The sequence below is a fragment of the Aristolochia californica genome, unplaced genomic scaffold (assembly GCF_029961685.1).
Source record: "Aristolochia californica isolate CCGP_79_NKW_82.1479 unplaced genomic scaffold, dmAriCali1.0.hap1 SCAF_7, whole genome shotgun sequence".
Taxonomy (NCBI): domain Eukaryota; kingdom Viridiplantae; phylum Streptophyta; class Magnoliopsida; order Piperales; family Aristolochiaceae; genus Aristolochia; species Aristolochia californica.
The window spans coordinates 1,689,137-1,709,827 of NW_027182268.1; the positions used below are offsets into that span (position 1 = coordinate 1,689,137).

At 35.5% G+C, this 20,691-nt stretch overlaps 1 protein-coding gene across 2 annotated transcripts; it reads left to right on the forward strand.

Moving 5' to 3' along the window:
• The first annotated feature begins 2,156 nt into the window (after positions 1-2,156).
• On the forward strand, positions 2,157-19,199 carry LOC137936262 (DNA mismatch repair protein MSH2). 2 transcript variants are annotated; one of them, XM_068780845.1, is made up of 13 exons: positions 2,157-2,418; positions 2,504-2,553; positions 2,657-2,689; positions 4,530-5,603; positions 5,876-6,430; positions 6,509-6,619; positions 6,733-6,822; positions 6,916-6,987; positions 15,732-15,842; positions 16,763-16,889; positions 17,349-17,542; positions 17,779-17,922; positions 18,546-19,199. In XM_068780845.1, exons 1-13 carry the CDS (start codon positions 2,376-2,378, stop codon positions 18,747-18,749), a joined length of 2,808 nt encoding a protein of 935 aa, XP_068636946.1. In that variant the 5' UTR covers positions 2,157-2,375; the 3' UTR covers positions 18,750-19,199. The 2 variants fall into 2 exon arrangements, with proteins under 2 accessions (XP_068636946.1, XP_068636947.1); XM_068780846.1 differs by having other exon boundaries at positions 18,549-19,199.
• The last annotated feature ends 1,492 nt before the right edge of the window (positions 19,200-20,691 follow it).

The following is a 20,691-nucleotide window of genomic DNA, read 5'->3' on the forward strand; positions in this document are numbered from 1 at the left end:
TTTTAATATTTTTAGCCTCTACGACAAAACCCTTTTTTGTTCAAGGATATTTTCATCGATGGTATACAAAAATTGTAGAAAACGTTTCTACAATAAAAAAATTCTTCAACAACTTTTGTCACCATGTAGCTATTGATGCAACATCTTCTATATAGAAGTTATTTTTTCTAGTAGAAATATTAAGAAAACTCTTAATAAAAAGAAATTTCATTAGGAGGACGACAAAAAAACTATTTTTATCAGCATGAATCTTCCATAAAGGAAACACATTGTAACGACAAAAATGTTTCCTGTGATGATATATTTTGTTGGTAATTTTGATTTATTTTCTCATAATGTTTTTTTGAGTAAGATATTTCCTTTTTTCCTAACGAAAAGTTTTCATCGTTAAAACACATCGATTTTGTTTTTCTTATTGTTTGTTTTGTCCCTTTGTAAAAATAAAAAATTTGGATTCACAAAAGACTTAGGGTTTAGAAAAGAGCTCAAATGAACCTTCTCCTCCTCACTATGTTACTTATATAGGTGGGGTTTGAATATCATAGTACATCAGCAAATAAAAAAATAACTCTCAACTTATACCTAACTACAATTTACGTCACTTACTCTCTTAATTCTATGACATACCACTTGAATGTCTTCAACAAGGCATGATGCAATTTTTCGGTGATTGCTCAATCTCATGGTTTTCCAAAAAGCAAATTTGTGTTGCCATGTCGATTGTTGAAACTAAATACATGTAAACCTCCTTATGTTGCACTCAAATTCTTGTTGCCCCGAGTGACTTTTCAAAAGGGGGGCTGAATTGAGCTATTGCAAGTTAAAACTTAGGGTTCAAAAGAAAATTTAAAATAGGAATTTATTAGCATGCACACATTACAAGATTTTAACATAAGGAATTTTTGTTATTGATATTCTCCTTTTGGTATGAACTGCCCAATAACCCTTACTAGGGAAATTCCACTAATAAGTTCAATTAGCTAAAAAATATAGAAGCATTTAGGCTATCTTTTAAGTAGTGTATGCTCAAATACACGAATTTTGAAAATCTCCCCAAAGATTTAATGGTTAGGTCTAGATCAACCTATAGAATAAAGAATGAAAATACAAAAGAAAAGAAAACCTGCACCCCTTGATATATTGGAGAGTCAAATATTCAAGCCTCCAACTTTTGATGCACATGAGAGATATTTATGGAGTTCAAAGCAATGTTATGCAAGGAATTTTTTTGAGAGATATGGAATTTTAAAAGATTCTAATTTTTTTTTTAATTTGAAAAGTGGATTTGTAAAGAATTTCAAGTCGAAATGGCTTTGAATGCACTTGGTTTACAAATGAATGTTACAAATAATCGTTTAAATAATGTTGACAAACCTAATGATCAATCAATGAAATGGTATAATTGATCAATCAAGTGTAACAACTATATTTTTTGCAAGTCCTTAGGCTTATTGATCGATCAATATAATTTCAAGCCTTAAAACATGTTGATCGATCAATCCAACCTGATCGATCGATCATGCGATGAAGTTCTAGTTGTGCAAATTAAGTATGATTGATCCATATAGTGAGTATGATTGATCATGTTTGACGTCCCTTGTAGGCATGGTTTTGTCGAATCGATAAATATTATAGGAATGATCTGTATTTTATGTTTTTTCAATGTGTAGATAGCTATAATCGATCCATCCGGTGGGGATTGATCTTTCTAGCATAGTTCTATATGATCGATCATGCTTTATATGCACAACAACAACAAGATTTTTGCTAGTGACATCTAATACTTTATTTATTTTTATCAAAATTCAATAATTTGTGCTTTGAATCATAAAATCATATTCAAAATAATTGTAGATAGTTAAGGTTCTATTCAAAAATTATATTTCAATTTTTTTTCACTTCTAGAAAATTATATTTTAATTTTTTTACACTTTTCAAAAATTATATTTAATTTTCATACACTTTTCAAATATTTAAGTTTGGGAAGGACTTTCCTGCACCCAGCACTAACACAGTTACACGGACCGATTTGCGCAACCCTGGTTGTCGGGCGTCGAAACCACGACTGAGATTTCCCGCCAAAATGTTTTACAGAGACCTTTCATTCTCACTTCCCACTCGAATAAATTTCCCAAACAGCCCTGGATCGTAAGGGATTCTGTAGTCTAGTAGAGTGGAAGTTGTCGGGCGTCGAAACCACGACTGAGATTTCCCGCCAAAATGTTTTACAGAGACCTTTCATTCTCACTTCCCACTCGAATAAATTTCCCAAACAGCCCTGGATCGTAAGGGATTCTGTAGTCTAGTAGAGTGGAAAGGCTGTCCCCCAGTTTTGCAAACGCTTTCATCTTTCCCACGTTCATCACTCTTCAGCCATGGAAGATACTGAACACAACAAGCTGCCAGAGCTAAAGCTTGGTATGTAAAATTTTATCGAATAAATCTCTTGTCGTCTCTTTCCTTCTCTCTTTCCATTTGAGCTAAGTGGTTTCTTATATTATAGATGCCAAGCAAGCTCAAGGGTTCATTTCCCTTTTCAAAACCCTTCCTCAGGTAAGTAGACCTGTTTTCGGTTTCCATGCAGCTCTTTCTTAATCGAATACGCGCAGCAATTTTTTTTTTTCCTATTTTAAGTGGTGAAACTCTCTGTTTGCAGGATGCTAGGGCTGTTCGCTTCTTTGACCGTCGGGTAAGTTTGAAGTGTTGAATTTGTCGTGTCGTGTGGCTTTAATATTCACTTTTTTTTATTTTTACGAGTTTAGTTATTCAATTTTCAGTTGAATTGTACACTTGAACGTTCTTAACGTGTGCCCAACCTGCTTCATGCATTAAATCTGTATTGGTAAACGCAGTGTTCTTAAAACAGTAGAAAAAATGACTAATAAACTGGCAAATGTAATATGTTCATATTAAGTGCACTGAATCAACACTTGCTGAAACATTTATCATCCGGATGTCTGGGTGAAGGTTTCTTGGCACCATTTACTCTTGTACCTTCTTAATGCCTGTCGGACACCCAATATGAAAAAAAAAGGGAATGGTTCGCATCTACTGATATCAACGAAAACATTGTTAGAATACTTTGATGAGAAGGTTTTATTAAAAATGTTAGGAAACATCGAGAAGACAGTAAACATTTCTTGGTTTCAACCCTGCACAGAAGGAAGAGGAAAGGAACATATAGAAATATTTTAAAGCGTATCAGCCGATCAGGTTTACAAATATATTCCAATGGTGTAACATTAAAATATGGTGTTGAGCTTCAGATTAATAAGAATGTATTATATAGCACCTTGTTTCAACTCTATCCAATTTAGTAGAACCTTCTCTCTGTCGTATCAAGGCTCAATTTAGTACCTGAGGTGGCACACAATTCCTACCTGACCCTGACTTGTGTAATTGGCTTAGTGCGCAATTACTCCATGCCAATGCCATCTTCATGAATTTCTCCTTGGAAAATAGTCTCATCTGTCAAATAAAGAAAAAAAATAAAATGAAAGAGTTATGATGAAGGTGTATCTGTTCAAATGAATGTTAAGCTGCAAGTTATGACCGTTTTATGTTTGGTAGATCAGGAGACAAATATTCTGGAATGACATTCGGGCTTCGTCTTAATTCTGAATTCATTTCAGAAATTACTGGGAATGGATGCAGCCCTCCATAATTATACATATGTATTTCTGGTTGAAGACCATCATGTATACATATATTTTTCTGGTTGAAGACCTCCATTCCTTGTATTTACATAAACATTGTTTGATGATTAGAAAAAAAAATATTTGATGTTTCCCCTGCACGTGAAGTAAAAACACACCATCTAACTCATATATCGATTCTGTGCTCTGCCTTTAAAATTAATATGGAACCTGCTGCCAGCATTAAGACTTTGATTTTGCTCTATGGCTAGTTTTTTTAGCGTTTACTTCAAAATTTGTATTAAATACTTTCTAATCTTTAAACAATATAATCTGTTCCCTTTCTCTCTCATGAAAATTTATCTATTTGAGAGTTATAGAGATGACATCCTAGAAACTTGCTTTGTTGTTTGTATCAAATCCAGACATTCAGATTGCTCATGTCTCCCAAATATATTAAGTCATCTCGAGCACTGTTCATACTCCTTAAAAAATTGTTGGAAGTATCAAAGGCTTTTATTTAGATCCCCCCTCAAAAGTCATTATTAGCAGTTCCCTGTTTCTTATGTTGAGTGATTATGTTGTGTTTTTGAAATTCTTCATCATATATTAAAAATCCGGTAATGTTTTGGCCCCACCTTCAACCTTTTATGGAATTATTGTTATTTATTTTAGACATTTCATACTTGAGATTATTTTTTTTTACTTTTTGTTTATTCTAACTTTAGTGCAAGAATTAGAAGTGCCTATTGTTGATCATTTCTGCCATTTTTGCCAATCTTGAGTTCCTCATTGTTGGCTAGTTCATGCGTCTTGCTTCTTGTGCAATTTTTTGATATTCTTCTCTAATTCTACTTTGTTTACTGAGTCTTATATTCTTGGCTAACTGGTCAGGACTATTACACTGTTCATGGGGAGAATGCAACTTTCATTGCAAAGACATACTATCATACAACTACTGCTTTACGGCAGCTGGGAAGTGGTTCTGATGGTCTTTCCAGTGTTAGTGTGAGCAAAAACATGTTTGAAACTATTGCTCGTGATCTCCTGCTGGATAGGGCTGACCACACGTTGGAGCTTTATGAAGGCAGTGGATCAAATTGGAGATTAACAAAGGCTGGAACGCCTGGCAATCTTGGTCATTTTGAAGATGTTTTATTTGCCAACAATGACATGCAAGATTCCCCAGTCATAGTCGCACTGTATCCTAATTTGCGAGAAAATGAATGCACTATAGGGATGGGTTTCATAGATATGACCAAAAGAACTCTTGGGTTGGCCGAGTTCCTTGATGACAGCCAATTCACAATTATGGAGTCTGCCTTGGTGGCTCTTGGATGCAAGGAATGCTTACTACCAAATGAGGTTGGAAAAAAAACTGAAATAAAAATTCTTCATGATGCTTTAGCCAGATGTGGAGTGCTTTTGACTGAGAGAAAAAAATCTGAGTATAAGACAAGGGATTTGGTGCAGGATCTTAGTAGGCTTATTAAAGGTACTATAGAACCAGTGCGGGAACTACTTTCAAATCATCAATTTGCTTCTGGGGCTCTAGGGGCCTTGCTTTCATATGCAGAATTACTTTCAGATGACAGCAACTATGGAAATTACACTCTCCAAAAGTACAACCCTGACAGTTATATGAGGTTAGATTCTGCTGCCATGAGAGCACTGAATGTTCTCGAGGGTAAAACTGACGCAAACAAGAATTTCAGTTTGTTTGGTCTGATGAATAGGACTTGCACTGCTGGCATGGGAAAGCGGTTGTTGAATAGGTGGCTAAAGCAACCTCTATTGGATGTGAAAGAAATCAACTATAGACTGGACCTGGTGCAAGCATTTGTTGAGGATACAGCTCTTCGCCTTGACTTGCGACAACATTTAAAGAGAATTTCAGATATTGATCGATTGATGCATAATCTTGAGAAGAGGAGAGCTGGGTTGCAGCATATTGTTAAACTTTATCAGGTAAGAAATCCAGTCAATTTATTGTATTTCAACTCAATGTTTTTGCTTTAAAATATCTTTGACTATTTGCATAAAGTTCTTTGTCGTCTTCTCAAAATTACCTATTGAGTTGTACTCTGGGGAAAAAAGGAAAGAAAAGAGGAAAAGTCCATCCATGATGACATTTTCTCAACTCTTATACTGAAATTTGGTTCTAGACTCTAATGCTTTTTTAGTTTTTTTTCTCATCTTTTATATGATTTTTTACATAGTTTTTTGTCTAATTTATTCAGTCAAGCATCAGGCTTCCGTACATAAAAACTGCTCTAGAGAGATATGAAGGACAATTTTCATCGTTGATAAAGGAAAGATATTTGGGTCCATTTGATTACTGGACTGATGATGACCACTTGAACAAGTTTATTGGTCTCGTTGAAGCTTCTGTTGACCTTGACCAACTTGACAATGGGGCGTACATGATATCTTCTGGTTATGACCCAAATTTATCTTCTTTGAAGAATGAACGAGATGCTGTGGAGAAACAGATACACAATTTGCACAAACAAACGGCAGATGATCTTGACCTCCCTATTGATAAGGCTTTGAAGTTAGACAAAGGGACCCAATTTGGACATGTATTTAGAATCACAAAGAAGGAAGAGCCAAAAGTCAGGAAAAAGCTAAGCAGTCAGTATATTGTCCTTGAAACTCGGAAGGATGGTGTTAAGTTTACAAACACAAAGCTTAAGAAATTAGGGGATCACTATCAAAAGTTGCTTGATGAATACACAAGTTGTCAGAAAGAGCTTGTTTCTCGAGTTGTTCAAACTGCTGCGACTTTTTCTGAGGTGAATGGATTTCATCTTCTACTTGTCATTCTTATACTTATGTAACTTACAGAACTAGTGTTACTTGTGTTGGAGCAGGTCTTTGAATCTGTAGCTGGTTTGCTCTCTGAATTGGATGTCCTGCTCAGTTTTGCTGATCTGGTCACTAGTTGTCCAACTCCTTATATAAGACCAGATATCACTCCTTCAGTAATTATTCTCCACTCATTGTTACTGCATCACTTCTTTTTGCTGTCGCAATCTTACTTACTAAAAGAAAAATGAATTCCATTATGTGGTCTATTTTGTATTGCTCGGTGCAGGATGAAGGGAACATCATTTTGGAAGGGAGTAGGCACCCCTGTGTGGAGGCTCAGGATGGTGTCAGTTTTATACCAAATGATTGTAGACTTGTGAGTTTGACCTGTAACTTTTATGCTATGGTAGCATCCGTTTGTGACTTGACCAACTTTCATCTTAGTTTTTTTTGATTGATGGCATGATAGGTGAGGGGAAAGAGTTGGTTTCAGATCATTACAGGTCCTAATATGGGTGGGAAATCAACATTTATTAGACAGGTACAATATTTTTGTTGCAACAATTTTGAACCTTTCACCTCTGTCTTCTCTTTAAGCTCAGGTAGTTTTTTCTTACTATAGATTTATCGTTTATTGCAGCGTAAAAGTCTTTCAATGAACTCTTTTTGCTGTCAGTGCTGTTATGTTCTCTTCTTATGATCTTGCCCTAATAATATTGTTTAACTTTTGCTGCATCTGGATTGCAAGTATGCGATTACCATGTTGTCTAATTTCTTTCCTTTAGTGCATATGTTGTTCAATTTACTTCTGTGACTTCCAAGGGTAATTCTAGGTTGTAAGCCTTTCTTTTTTGTTTTTTATTTTGTCACGTGAAGAAAAATTACCAACTATCTAGCTAGATTGCCATTTGTTGAAAAATGTAACTTTCAAGGGTATTTTAGGCATTGTGCTTATGGGTAAATGAGTGATTTAGTCACCTTTTCAGTTAGGAGCCTTAGAATAGTGTTTAAGTTATATGTCTGTTTTTTTTTTTTTTTTTTTTTTGTTTAATAATTGGGAGTTATAAGGGATGATATTCTAGTGAGAGAGGTATGTTGAAGTATCTATAAAATGGGTAGTTTGGTCATTTACCATGGTTGTATGTTCTTCATAGGATAGCAATTAACTTGTCTTTATGTTAGAGTTATATGGTTAAAATTTTGTTTTGTTTGGAGATGTAATCAAGGAGATATAAGGGTTTATAGTAGAGGGGTATATAAGTTATTTTTTTACCTCTTTTCTTAAGTGAGTATATAAGTGATTTTAGGGGCGTGTTAATCTGTCTCTTTGCTTTGTTGTCTTCTAGTTAGATTGTCTTTGTTTTTTCCTAGTCTTGTTAATTTTATGATCGTTCGTCTCCCCAAATCTTGACACAACTGAGAACATTATTTGCATCATGCAAACTCAAATCATGTTCGTCCTGGACAATCAACTTACTTTCTCAAAAACAAATTGACGTAAGCAATTCCCCTATTTAATTTTCTTGCTTTCCAACTTTGTTCATTTGTCATAACAAAAAATCCATGAACCAAAGCTTGAAATCTTCATCCCAGCAATCTTCGGCCATAACAATACCTTTCCTTTTCTCCCTTCATTGCGTGGTGGGAGTGCAAACGTAGCTTCCTTTACGATAAGATCTTGTCCTCAAACCCTAGAATTTGGAAAACCTTGTGTAGATTTTGGAGTATGGATAGTTGAGTTGTAGAAGAAGATGTTCTCTCACTTTGCAAAAGCGAAGGGGTATTTACTCGGGCATCGGTAAAAGGCATATGCAGTCACTTTCTTGAGAACCCTATCATTAGAGGACGTTGATTCCAACCAACTCGATGTATAGGCAGGAGCCAACACCATTTGGCTCCATAATCTCATTCTCAAGGTCAATTGTATTAACTGGAAGATTGGTGAAACTCTCCCATTCAATATAAAAAAAGGATCTATTGCTCTTTAGTGGTAAAATTTTGTGGAAGAAGATATTGAAGGCACTGGAGCTTCAACTATTTTCTAGGTAGCCATGGTGTGGATGATTTTCTCCACATTGGGGCAGTTCATTTTGTAGAAATTGTAGCTTAGAGGAAAGAGCAAAATTTTGACAGATTTCTGAAATTTGGTCCTTTGTCTATCAATTGAGCTTGAGTATCTCCTGATCTTGTAGAGCCTAAAAGGAGAATGAATTTACCATGTCTGACATCAATTTGCCTTTGAAAAAGTTGAAAATTGAAGAATAGAAGAAGAATAAGAAAGAAATAAAGAGAAAAGAGGGGAAGAGTGCATCAAACTTGCACTCATTAGGGGCAGAAATTGATTATTTAATCTCAATTAACAGAAAAATAAAGCAAAGTTAAAAAAATGCCCCTTCTGACTTCAATCCCTCTATCTCACTAAACACTTGTTGCAATAATCTGTGATTTGAACCCCATTCCTAGATCAGCCAATTCTTTGGCTTATAAATCGGCAAAATTTGCAACCTCCCAGCAATCTCTCATTGTTTGGGAAGACTTCTCCTCTTGTAATCTGCTTGCTTGAGCTCTCTTAATAAAATTCAGCATTATTTAAAAAAAAAAATCCGTGATTTGAACCTTGTAGTCTCAACAATGACTCCATTTTACTGTCACTCACAACTAGGGGTGGCATCGAGCCGAGCCGAGCCTCGCTTCGAGCCTAAAATTGTTATCGAGCTCGAGCTCAACGAGTTCGAGCCGAGCTCGAGCCTCAACATACATTTAAAACTTTTCAAAAAATATATATCGAATAAAATGTATATAAAATTATACATACATTTTACATAAAATTGGGCATGACCTCTATATAAAATTGGGCATAACCTATATATATAATACGTGTATAAGATTGGGCATAACCTCTGCTTAAAATTGAGCATAATCTATATATATAATACTTGTATAAAATTCGGCATGACCTCTACTTAAAATTGGGCATAATCAATATACATAATACCTGTATAAACACGCCATAAACACTCTATAAAATTGTCTATACATTCCATAAACACTCCATGAAATTGTTTATACAGTCCATAAAATAGTCTAAACACTCCATACACTGCATAACATTATAAATTAACTCCATACAATAATCAAACACAATAAAATTAAACGAAATATCACTATCAATTTACAATCACCCAAATAAAAACTATAAATCCTTTAAATAAAATCCTATTACTATTAGAGACTTACTAGAAAATTACAAGAAATATTTTAAATTTTTCTTAGGAAAGTTAAATGGACCTCTTATTGCCTTTTCTAAGGAAATAAATAAAAATTAGTAATTAATCTAATATATTATTATACTTATCGATAAATTTTTAATCACATAAAATGTCAAACACAAAATTGCTATGAAAATTGCCTCATGCTCAAAGTATTATATCATTAACTGTCAAATACTTATTCAAAATTTTATTATATGGTTTTCTAGCCCGTCTTGGCAAGAAAATCTTACTTAGAAAATTATATGATTTTTTAAAAATAATTTATAATTAGAAAAATATTTTGAAAAAACATGAGGCATTAATGGTCCCTATATTTCTACTAAAAATGTCTTTTAAACATTTATTGAAAAAAACCACTAATAGTCTCTAGAAACGTATTTCTACTAAAATATATTTTCAATTTCTCTAAGAGCCATGAGGAAGGGACAAAAAGTTTTTTTTTTTTCCTGGTTTATGATCTCGCACGTAGGGGTGGCTTTGAATAAATTATATATAAAATTATGCATACATTTTTAAAAAATATAATGATAGGGGAGGTTCAGGATTGAATTTCAATAATGGATTAAAATGCACCAATATTAAATTTTTTTACTCCAATTGTTGTCTAGCTTGTTTTGTAATTTTTGAATTTGTTTATGGCCTCCTTAGTGCCCCTAGATGAAAATTTATATTCTAGAAAAAACTAAAAATATTTTTCCTATCATACATATTCCCAAAAAAAATTTTAAATAAAATCTTATTACTATTAATGACTTATTAGAAAATTACAAGAAATATTTTAAAATTTTCTTAGGAAAGTTAAATGGACCTTTTATTGTCTCTTATAGGGAAATAAATAAAAATTAATAATCAATCTAATATATTATTATACTTATCTATAAAATTTTAATTAAATAAAATATCAAACACAAAATTGCAATGAAAATTGCTTCATACTAAAAGTATTACAGCATCAACTGTTAAATACTTATTAAAAAATTTTCTATATAGTTTTCTACCCCATCTTGGTACGAAAATCTTACTTAGAAAATTATATGATTTTTAATAAAAAAATTCAATTAGAAAAATGTTTAAAAAAACATGACACTAATAGTTTATAGAAACTTATTTCTATAAAATTAATTTTTAATTTTTTCGAGAGGAAAAAGTTTTTTTTTTTTTTACTTTATGATCTTGCACCTGCGAAATCGCACGTGTGAGATCACCTTGGCGTGGGGGAGGGGAGAGATTATTTCTCCCCTGAACGGTTCTGGTTTTCCCCCAAGACGACGCGGAGGGAAGGGGGTTACGGCGCCGGGGAGGACCTGTCGTCGGGGATGACGGTTGCGACGGCGGCGACGGCGAGGAGAAGAAGAAATCGAACGGACGGCCACAGAGGCGGCCGACGAGCAGCTGTGACGGCGGTAGAGACGGCCGACGAACAACTACGACGACGACAACAACTGACGGGAGGGGCTCGGCGGTGACGAGGGGAGGAAATTTTTTTCCCCCTCTCGCTCTCAATCCAGCTCCCGCTCCCGCTCGCCCGCTCCCGCTCGCCCGCTCCCGATCCCGATACCGATCCGACTCACCTTGAGCCGGCTCGTGAGCCGACGAACCGAACCTGGCTTCGGTCGAGCTCGGCTCGTTAAGGTAAACAAGCCGATTTCGGTGCTCGAGCTCGGCTCGAGCTCGATAGATAACGAATCAAACCGAGCCGAACTCGAGCCGCTCGCAAGCCGGCTCGGTTCAAAGCCACCCCTACTCACAACGACTCAAACAAGAAGGGTAAATGACCAAAATACTTTTATATGAATTTTAACATGCCCCCTCAAGTTGGAGCTTATATAACTAAAAGCTCCAACATGTTATAAAATATCCCAAATTCTCGCGTACTCAAGGCTTTGAATATATCATAAAGCTGGTTACTTGATCGAACATATGTAGTTAACTTGTTTCCTCATCACAACATCCTGAATGAAATGTCAATCCACTTCTATATGTTTGGTTTGCTCGTGAAATGTTGGATTACTTGTAATGAAAATAGTAGCCTGGTTTATCACAATACTTGATTATGGCCTCTATAGTATGGAAGCTCAACTCCTATAGAATAGACCGAACCTACGTAAGCTCACTTACTATGTGAACTAGTAATCTATATTCTGCTTATGCAATAGAGTAGGCCACCACATTCTGTTTCTTACTCTTTCAGCCGATCAAATTTCCATTCACAAATGCACAATATGCAGTAATGGACTTCCTATTTAGTTTTGACCCTGCATAGTTTGCGTATGAGTATCCTTTAGCTACAAATGACCATATGGCTCAAATAACAAACCTTTTCTTGGTGCCCCTTTAAATATTTGAGATTCTTTGAGCTGAATCTGAATGAGATTTATGTGGACACTCCAAGAATTGACTAACGACACTGACAACAAATGAGATATCAAGATGCATGACTGTAGGATAAATTAGCTTTTTGGCGAACCTCCTGTACATAGTTCTATCTTTAGTTTCAATATTGTTCTCATCATGAAGATCATGGGCTACCTCCATAGGTGATTCTATAGGTTTAAACCCTAATAATCCATACCTATGTAGTATATCTATAACATACTTCGTTTGGGTTAAGGTAACCCATACCTAACTTTGAGCAACGTTTATCTTGAGGAAATGACCCTAGATCTTTAGTTTGCAATGCTTAGTTAGATGCTCCTTTACTTCTTCAATTCCTTTTTTGTCACTTCTTGATAGAAATATATCATCTACATAAACAATCATTAATACAACTCCAGAAGATTTTTTCATGACAAAAATCGAATGACCACAGTGGCTTCTAGAAAGACCAAAGAGGTTGCTCCATATGGACTTCTTCTTCTAGATCATCATACAAGAAATGCCTTTTTGATGTCTAGTTGAAATAGAAGCCAACTTTGACTCATGGCTACAGAAACAAGGATCCAAATCGATATCAACTTGGCTATAGGAGAGAAAGTCTCAAACACATGTTCATCGTAGGTCTGAGTATACCCTTTAGCTACCTATCTGACTTTATACATATCAATAGAGCCATCAACATTATACTTCACAATGTATACCTAGTGATATCCCTCGAATTATAACACTTAGAAGTCGGTCACATAATACCCATGTACCTCGTTAAGTAAGACTTCTATCTATACATGCATAGCTTGCTTCCATTGAGGATATAACAAAACTTTTTGCACTAAAGAAGGAATAGCACAAAAGGACAATTTTAAAAGGACTAGGCTAGAAATCAAAGAAAACAAATTGAGAAATAGAATGTCTAATGGACTTATGGATCCCTTTTTGAAGAGCATTAGGAAGATTCAAATCACTTACCTCAGGAGTTGCAAAGGAAGAAGATATTGGCAAATGAAGTGGAGAGAGCCTTGGTTGGGGACTTGGAAGGTTTTCAGCGTTGATGTACCTATAGTGGCTTCGATGTTGCATTATTGGGCATATGGCTAGGAGAATCCTCCACATGACTAGGAGCAATAATACCTGTATTAACAAAAGATGGAGTAGACAACTTGTCTGACTTAGAGAAAAATGGAACACCTTCAAAGGTCACATCAGTAAATACTTATGTCTTTCTAATGGAAGGACAATAACACTTCTAACCCTTGTTTGTGAGAGAATAACCCAAAAACACTTTTATCAATTCTAGGAGATAGCTCGTCAATAGATTGACCAAAAAACATGCACAAAACATACATACAAAAATATCAGGACATTGAGAAAACAGTTCAGCATCAGGTTTTAGACCTTAGAAAGGGAATTTTGCTTCCCAATACAGAGGATGACATCTTGTTTATGAGAAAACAAGCAATAAGCATTGCATAGCCCTAGGAGGATTTAGGTAGATGCATATGGAGTAAACATAGTACGAGCAACTTCTAGGATTCTTTCTCTTTGCTATACACATGAAGACTGATAAACAATACCATGAGTTTAACAAAAACTATCAAATTTATGTTCACAAGCTCGAGCTCACTATCAATATGAATGATTTGGAGAGAAGCACCAAACTTTGTTTTGTTTCATTATAAAAATTCAAAAATACGTTGAAACTTCAATTTCTCTCACATGAGATACATCCAAGTGGAAGACTAAAATCAAAGTACCTATAACTAAAAACACTAGGAATGAGATAGGGCCCCCATACATTTGAGTGTATTATTTAAAAAAGATTACTACTTTTAGTTTGACTTGATGGAAACAGTGCTTGATGGTGCCTCCCAAGTTAACAAGATTTGCATTAAAATGACAAATTGGACGACAATTCTTAAATAACTAAATCAACATTATTGGAGAAAGATGTCCTAATTACAGATGCCATTGGAAGGGAGAGCCAACTACATGTAATGTTGAATAAGTCTATGGTGGACCTTCCAAATGACTATCTCTCCCATGCCTTGAACCAATCATCCTTCTCGTTTGGAGATTTTGAAACACAATATAGGTAGGATAGAATGTTACTAAACAAATCAAAAGTTTAGTAAGTTGACTAACCAACATGAGATTAATGGGAAATTTAGGAAAATAAAACTGATTTTAATGACGAAGAGGATGCACACTGAACTGTGCCTCCTCTAGCAAGAGCAGCTTGCTTTCATGGGGATGACGGACTAGGAATCGTAAAAAGAGAAGATTACCTGAGATATGTGATGACACACTTGAATCAATAACCCTTGAGGAAATTGGACTGACATACGAGGCAATCATACTTGAGTTTGCAAGAGTAGTTCTAGGAGGTGTAAGCTATAGATGCATAAGCAAATGACAAAGAGGTGAACTAGGCGATTGATTGGGCTAATTGTTGGAGCTCATAAGGGTCACCAGGTACAATACCCAACAAGTCAACTACAGGAAATTTGCCCATTGTTTTGAATGGTAGAATTGGCCAAAGCCGGTTTACTAAACTTATTCTGACACTTGTCAGAAAAAAAATGATTGGTGTGTCTATAATGTATACACTTGTCACCTTTACTTTTACCACAACTTTTTCCTTTACTAGAACTATCACGGTCTCTGTGTCTACTACTTCGATGTGCTCGTGTAGATCCTAGCAGAAGAAGAGGAAGAAGCAGAAGCAGAAGAGGGGAGCGTTGAATAACTTTTAAGGGTATTTTAGTTAGTAAATGAGTAATTTAGTCTCCCTGAGCATATTCTATTGAGAAGGGTATTTATGTCTTTTGACCTAATGTAACTTAAGTGAGTTAACAAAAGAGGATTAATAGTTAATTTCTCCCCCCTAATTGTCTAGCATTCTCACATTGAGAACCAGAACCACATACTTCTTCTGGTCTTCTTCCTCTCTCTATTTGTGCTTTCTCTTTCTAGATCTATAGCTTCTACACCTTTCACGCTTAGAAGTGACAGTTTGTTTCAATTAAGAGGCCTCCTTTACATTAGAGTATAATTTTCTCATGATAATGATCCAAGTTAATAACTAAGAATTCTGATCACAAATGCAAATGATGTTTGTTCATGCTTTACTTAGTCATTAAAAAACAGCCATAAAAAAGGTGCATTTTACATAAGCTATGGCACATGAGCTGTTTCAACTTGATCAATTTAAAATTTTTTCATTGCCTTGAGACTTATTGTGATATTTCATGATGTTACAAGAAAATGAGAAGAAGCATGGGAGGGGAGAGAGTAATTCAAGTTGAAATTCTGGAAGAGGATAATTTGGGTTCCTTCTTCTCATCTATTTATAACATAAAACACTAATAAAAGAAAAAAAATACCCCTGCTCACTTTATACCCTTATAAATAATTTTCTATTAGAAAATACTTTTGCTAGAACCTAAGTAAATACAAATTACATCTTCTAAAACTTATCTTATTTTCTTTTTATTGCATTTTTGCTGTTGTGTGTAATTATTACTAACTGAAGATAATAGAGCATATAGTAATGTTGTCAGCTTAATAAAAGCAGTTAGCAATTTCAATTTTTTTTTGTCAGTTTAGTATTTAATACCATTTTGCTTCTTCTCGTAAACAGGTTGGTGTGAATGTGCTCATGGCCCAAGTTGGTTGCTTTGTGCCTTGTGATAAGGCAAGCATAAGTGTTCGAGATTGCATATTTGCTCGAGTTGGTGCTGGAGATTGCCAAGTGAGTAAAATCTAGCTCATGGTATTTGTTTTTTAACTGTCAGACCAAGTCAAGTCATTTTTTTACTGGACTGTATACTTTTTAAAACAAAGGGAATTAATTTTGAAAGCAGGAAATGCTATTCCTTTAAGTGTGTTTTTGTTTTGAGTCTTTATTGTCTCAAGTTATTGCTTTGTTCATTAACATGTGAATAAGAAATGTGGATAGTTTTAATGTATAAAAATGGTTCCCGTAAAATATTTGGATGTAGTTGATGATGTCGATGACTAGTACTGTGGGACATGTTATTCTTACTGTGAATGACCTTGCCCATGAATGATCCCTTACAGCAGTAGTAGCAGTTCAGTTAGTCCACCTACTACTTTTTCTCCTCATATTGAAGTCCTAGAAAAAGCTTGTTAGCTTGTAAGGTTTTTCTATTTTTTATTTTTATTTTAAGTAGGGTCTAAATCTGTACAAAAATGATTAGCCAATTTTGGTCTCTTCTCAAGTTTAAGATTTTTTTATTGTCTGTCTAATGGGACTATTCTTAACCTCTTCCCACTTGACTCTTACACTTGGACATATTGGGTGGAGGCCACGTTCAAGTGCCCCCTCTAAGACCATGATAAAGTTGGATCTAGATTCATCCTTAATGGCTAGCCAAGTGGTAAGGTATATTCTTAAGTAATAATCAAAAAATCTTTCTTGTCATGGGTCTATGTGGTAACAATAGTTATTCTCCAAATCTGCATGATGCAAGTATTTCATGGTCATTTTTACTACATGCTCATTGCAGTTTTACTATGTCTGGTTCAAGATGAATGAACCTCCATTTGAATACTTTATCTCAATCTTGGCTCTTGCAAATTTTTTTAGTAAAAATATGTCTAAATTGTTGATAAGTAGATCTCATGTGGATCCTAATACTTGTGTTGTAGCTTCGTGGGGTCTCAACTTTCATGCAAGAAATGCTTGAGACAGCATCAATCCTGAAAGGAGCTACAGATAAGTCACTAATAATTATTGACGAGTTAGGCCGTGGTACTTCAACTTATGATGGTTTTGGTATGTGAACCGTCTTTCTTGGACTTTGTTGCTTTATGTTTTTTGATTGTAAGAGCATTTACGGCTCTTATATTTGGAATTTAGGTCTATGTGCATTATAGAATCAACTATTCGTATAAATTATTTATCAATCATTCATGTAAATTATTGGGAAAGAATTCATCAGTAACAGTTAAGTGGTAAGTGGTGGATAGAAGGATAGAAACAATTGAACATGAGAGTGGAAAAAATATCTAAATCAAAGACATTCTTGTGCGGATGAATAAAATATTTTCATGTGCTGTGTGGATATGAGGTGGGAAGGGACTGACCAGCAACTATTGTTGAGGACTGACTAGACCAGCCCTAAACTTATGATTTGTAACTGTTTCCTTTTGTTGGGGCTCTAAACCGCCATCCCTTCAACTTATACATCATTAATCAATTCCCTGGTGTGACTTTTTTCATTTTTGCTAACAGGATTGGCCTGGGCTATTTGTGAGCATCTTGTGGAAGTGACAAAGGCACCGACTTTGTTCGCGACACACTTTCACGAGTTGACTGCATTAGCTCACGAAGATGTTGACCATGAGAGGTCCATTGTTGGTGTAGCAAATTACCATGTTGGAGCTCACATTGATGAATCATGTCGCAAACTGACCATGCTTTACAAGGTGGGTAGTCAGAGTGGATTAATTACCTTTCATGTATGTACAGCAGTCCATTTATATTTTAGTAGCTATGTTGGTGGTTGCTTGGTATTTGCGAGCTACTGCCATTTCTAGGTTAGCTTCTTGGAGTCTTTCTACATCATTTTGACCAGCCATGCTTTTTGAGCAAAGTGTTGAACAGCTCCTCTTTCTCATGTTGCTTGCATTTTTGCTTGCCTTTATGGTCGTGAATCCTTCAGGTTGAGGCCGGAGCATGTGATCAAAGCTTTGGAATTCATGTAGCTGAGTTTGCCAACTTTCCTGAAAGTGTTGTTGCACTAGCTAGGGAAAAAGCTGCAGAGTTGGAAGATTTTTCTTCTATTGCAGATGGGGAGCAACAGGAGGTATGACTGATACAATTTTCACTATTACCTTTTTCATTACTTCATTTAGTATGTTATTCAGTATTATTTCAATCTTTTCAATGTAATTTGTTGTTTTTAATAAACCAGCTTCCTGAAGGCTTGGGGATTTAACTCCATCTGGGTTTGAAGCTGCTTACAGCTATTCTGGGCTTGGCTTTTGTATAAAAATGCTAAATCTAGCAATTCAAAAAAGAAAAAGCTAAATCTATAGGATACTTAAAGACAGCAAGGAATGGAGCCAAATTAAATAGATTGCAAAGGTCGTAATAAAAGAAGGGGTATTGTTACCTTTTTGGGTTCTGATGTAATAGAAGATTGTCTTTGAAGTGGAATAAAGTGTGGTAATAGTGAAAACTTCCTCCTTTTTCTCTAGGCGTGTGTGGGGTGTGTGTATGTTTATATGTGATTGTGTGTTGATCTTTGAAGTTATATTTCTGCGTGTGTGAAGTTGTGTTTTTCTTTTCTTTCTTTGATTTTCATGTTTTAATATGTTTTTGGGGATTAGGCAAGAGCCAAATAAACAATTCTTATTAAGTCTCTTTGTCTTTGAAGTGTGCCATTGACGTTTGTCTGGTAGTGACTTGGCATTATTTGAATGGTAGCAGGTTGGATGTAAGCGCAAGCGGGTGTATAATCCTGATGACACGGTGAAAGGCGCTGCTTGTGCACGTCAATTTCTGCAGGAATTTGCGGATCTTCCCCTGGATCGAATGGACTTAACTGAGGTTCTTAAAAGAGTGAGCACATTGAGGTGTGATTTAGAGAGAGATGCAGCAGACTCTCCATGGCTTCAGCAGTTCTTTTAGACTTCTTGTAGTAATATTATTGCTAATTTGGATATTTATCAAAGCCAGCATACAATGGTAAGAGGCTATTTGCCGTGAGGTGAGAGCCGAGCAAGGGTAATCTCCTGACTGACCACATTCTGATCTTTAGATGGGAGGAGGGTAAAAGGAATCCAGTGATGCAATTAGGGACTATAATCCCTTGAAAGGTGGCCAATGAAATCTGCCGTACACTTATTGAAGTTTCTTGGATTTGCCACTTCCTCTGCACCAGAGCTTTTGTAATATATTTCTGGATATTCAACAAAAGACATCATATTGTACATAGCTTGGGACAGCTACTCATTTGTGTCTCCTCATCAGGAGACGCTTGTCTTTTGATGTCTAACTTGAAACATGTTTAGGAAAGAGGGCTGTGACAAACATGATGTTCTATATCTTCTGCTCCAATATCTGTCTCATATATATTGAAGTTCCCTATGAGACTCAAAGAGAAAAAAAGAGTGTTTGAGGTTTCTAAACTCTTGTTTACTCATCTAATTCAAGGTAACTACTAACTGAAGAGAGATAAACCAATCCATGCCAGCCAACTCTTGTCCTGAGACCAAAATACCACTCAATACTATTACAGCCAAAAAGAGCATATTGCCGTTACATGTAATTAAAGTTCCATATTACCCTTATGTGTAGAGTGATTTTACCGAGGTAACTCCCGCTCTCCGGTTGCCATTCAAGAGCGGTGCGCTAGCTCCAAGAAGCTCTTCCATGCAAGGAGATATAGGGAGAGCCTCTTGTCCTAAAAACAATGGCGAAACATCTCCCGGCAAAGGTCCCTGAAAGATCATCAGTCAGGTAATTCTTGTGCTACTTTTGAATGGTAGAAATCTGGAGTTTCGATTTATTACATACAGAGGAATTGCGTCAAGAATCAAGGTTAAAAAGAACGTCAATTATGCAAATAAATATTTTGTATTTTCCAATAAAAGAATTTGATGAAGGGAAGCCAGAAGCCACTTCACGAGTTCATGCCTTTTTAGAAGTTCTCTGCGGTACTTTTGAGTCATTTGATTAGCTGATTCTCATTCGAATGACCTCTGGACAAGGTTGAATTAACGCCGTATCAATTCATTTAAGAAAGATTGGCAACGATTAACAGCTCCGCAGAGCGTTCGTGTTCTTGGACAAGAATTGAAGCGGTTATATTGAGATCGAGGAGGAGAAATAATTCTTTGAAGACGATTTGAGTCCTTAACTCTGGTGAAGTCATTGATGCAAGTATTCTCGATGTGGACAGAGAAAAGGCGAGCCTCATATCGTACTTTAATCTCTCTTAAATGAATTGATACAGCGACTGATTCTCCAAAATTCAGAGTTCCATTCCCATTCACATCAGCCACGTCAAATCACCACGAAAGCCTGTTCAATACCTTCTGAACTCCTGTATTTTCAAATATAGCTATTGAGTTCATGCTTTCTTGATCTCTGTTTTCCTTAGTTGTGCCTAAACCTTTTCTAAATATATTTTATAACAATTACTTTATTTTATGCTTTGGACCCATTATCTTTGATTTTACTATAATCTTGTCCGAACTTGCTATTAGTTTTGTACTTATCTACCTTTCATTTACGCATAGCCTTAGAAGGAGAACGGCCTTGTCAAGCAAAACAGTAAAATCCCTGGTCAAGTCCTTTGCAAGAGTCATATAATAAGCCTGCAATTTCATTCACATTAAATAATTTTGCTTTGATGTTTTCACCTTGCTTGATTCACTTCCCTCAATTGGAGGTTCAAAAATCTTGTTGAGAGTAGAAAGCTTTGAAGCAATATGCTTCTCCTTAAGTGGCAGTAGCTTTTGCTAATGGGCTGATTTGAGATTAATCACTCCTGTTGGAAGTAGACACTACCCTTCATTCTTTTACAAGAAAAGAGAATATTGAAATACTCATCTTGGAAACTTTATTT

Coding starts and splice junctions, on each gene's coding strand:
- LOC137936262 (XM_068780845.1), top strand. CDS start 2,376: ATGGAAGATACTGAACACAACAAGCTGCCAGAGCTAAAGCTTG. Junction 6,431..6,508: donor CTGCTGCGACTTTTTCTGAG/GTGAATGGATTT, acceptor GTGTTGGAGCAG/GTCTTTGAATCTGTAGCTGG. Junction 16,890..17,348: donor TTCAACTTATGATGGTTTTG/GTATGTGAACCG, acceptor TTTTGCTAACAG/GATTGGCCTGGGCTATTTGT.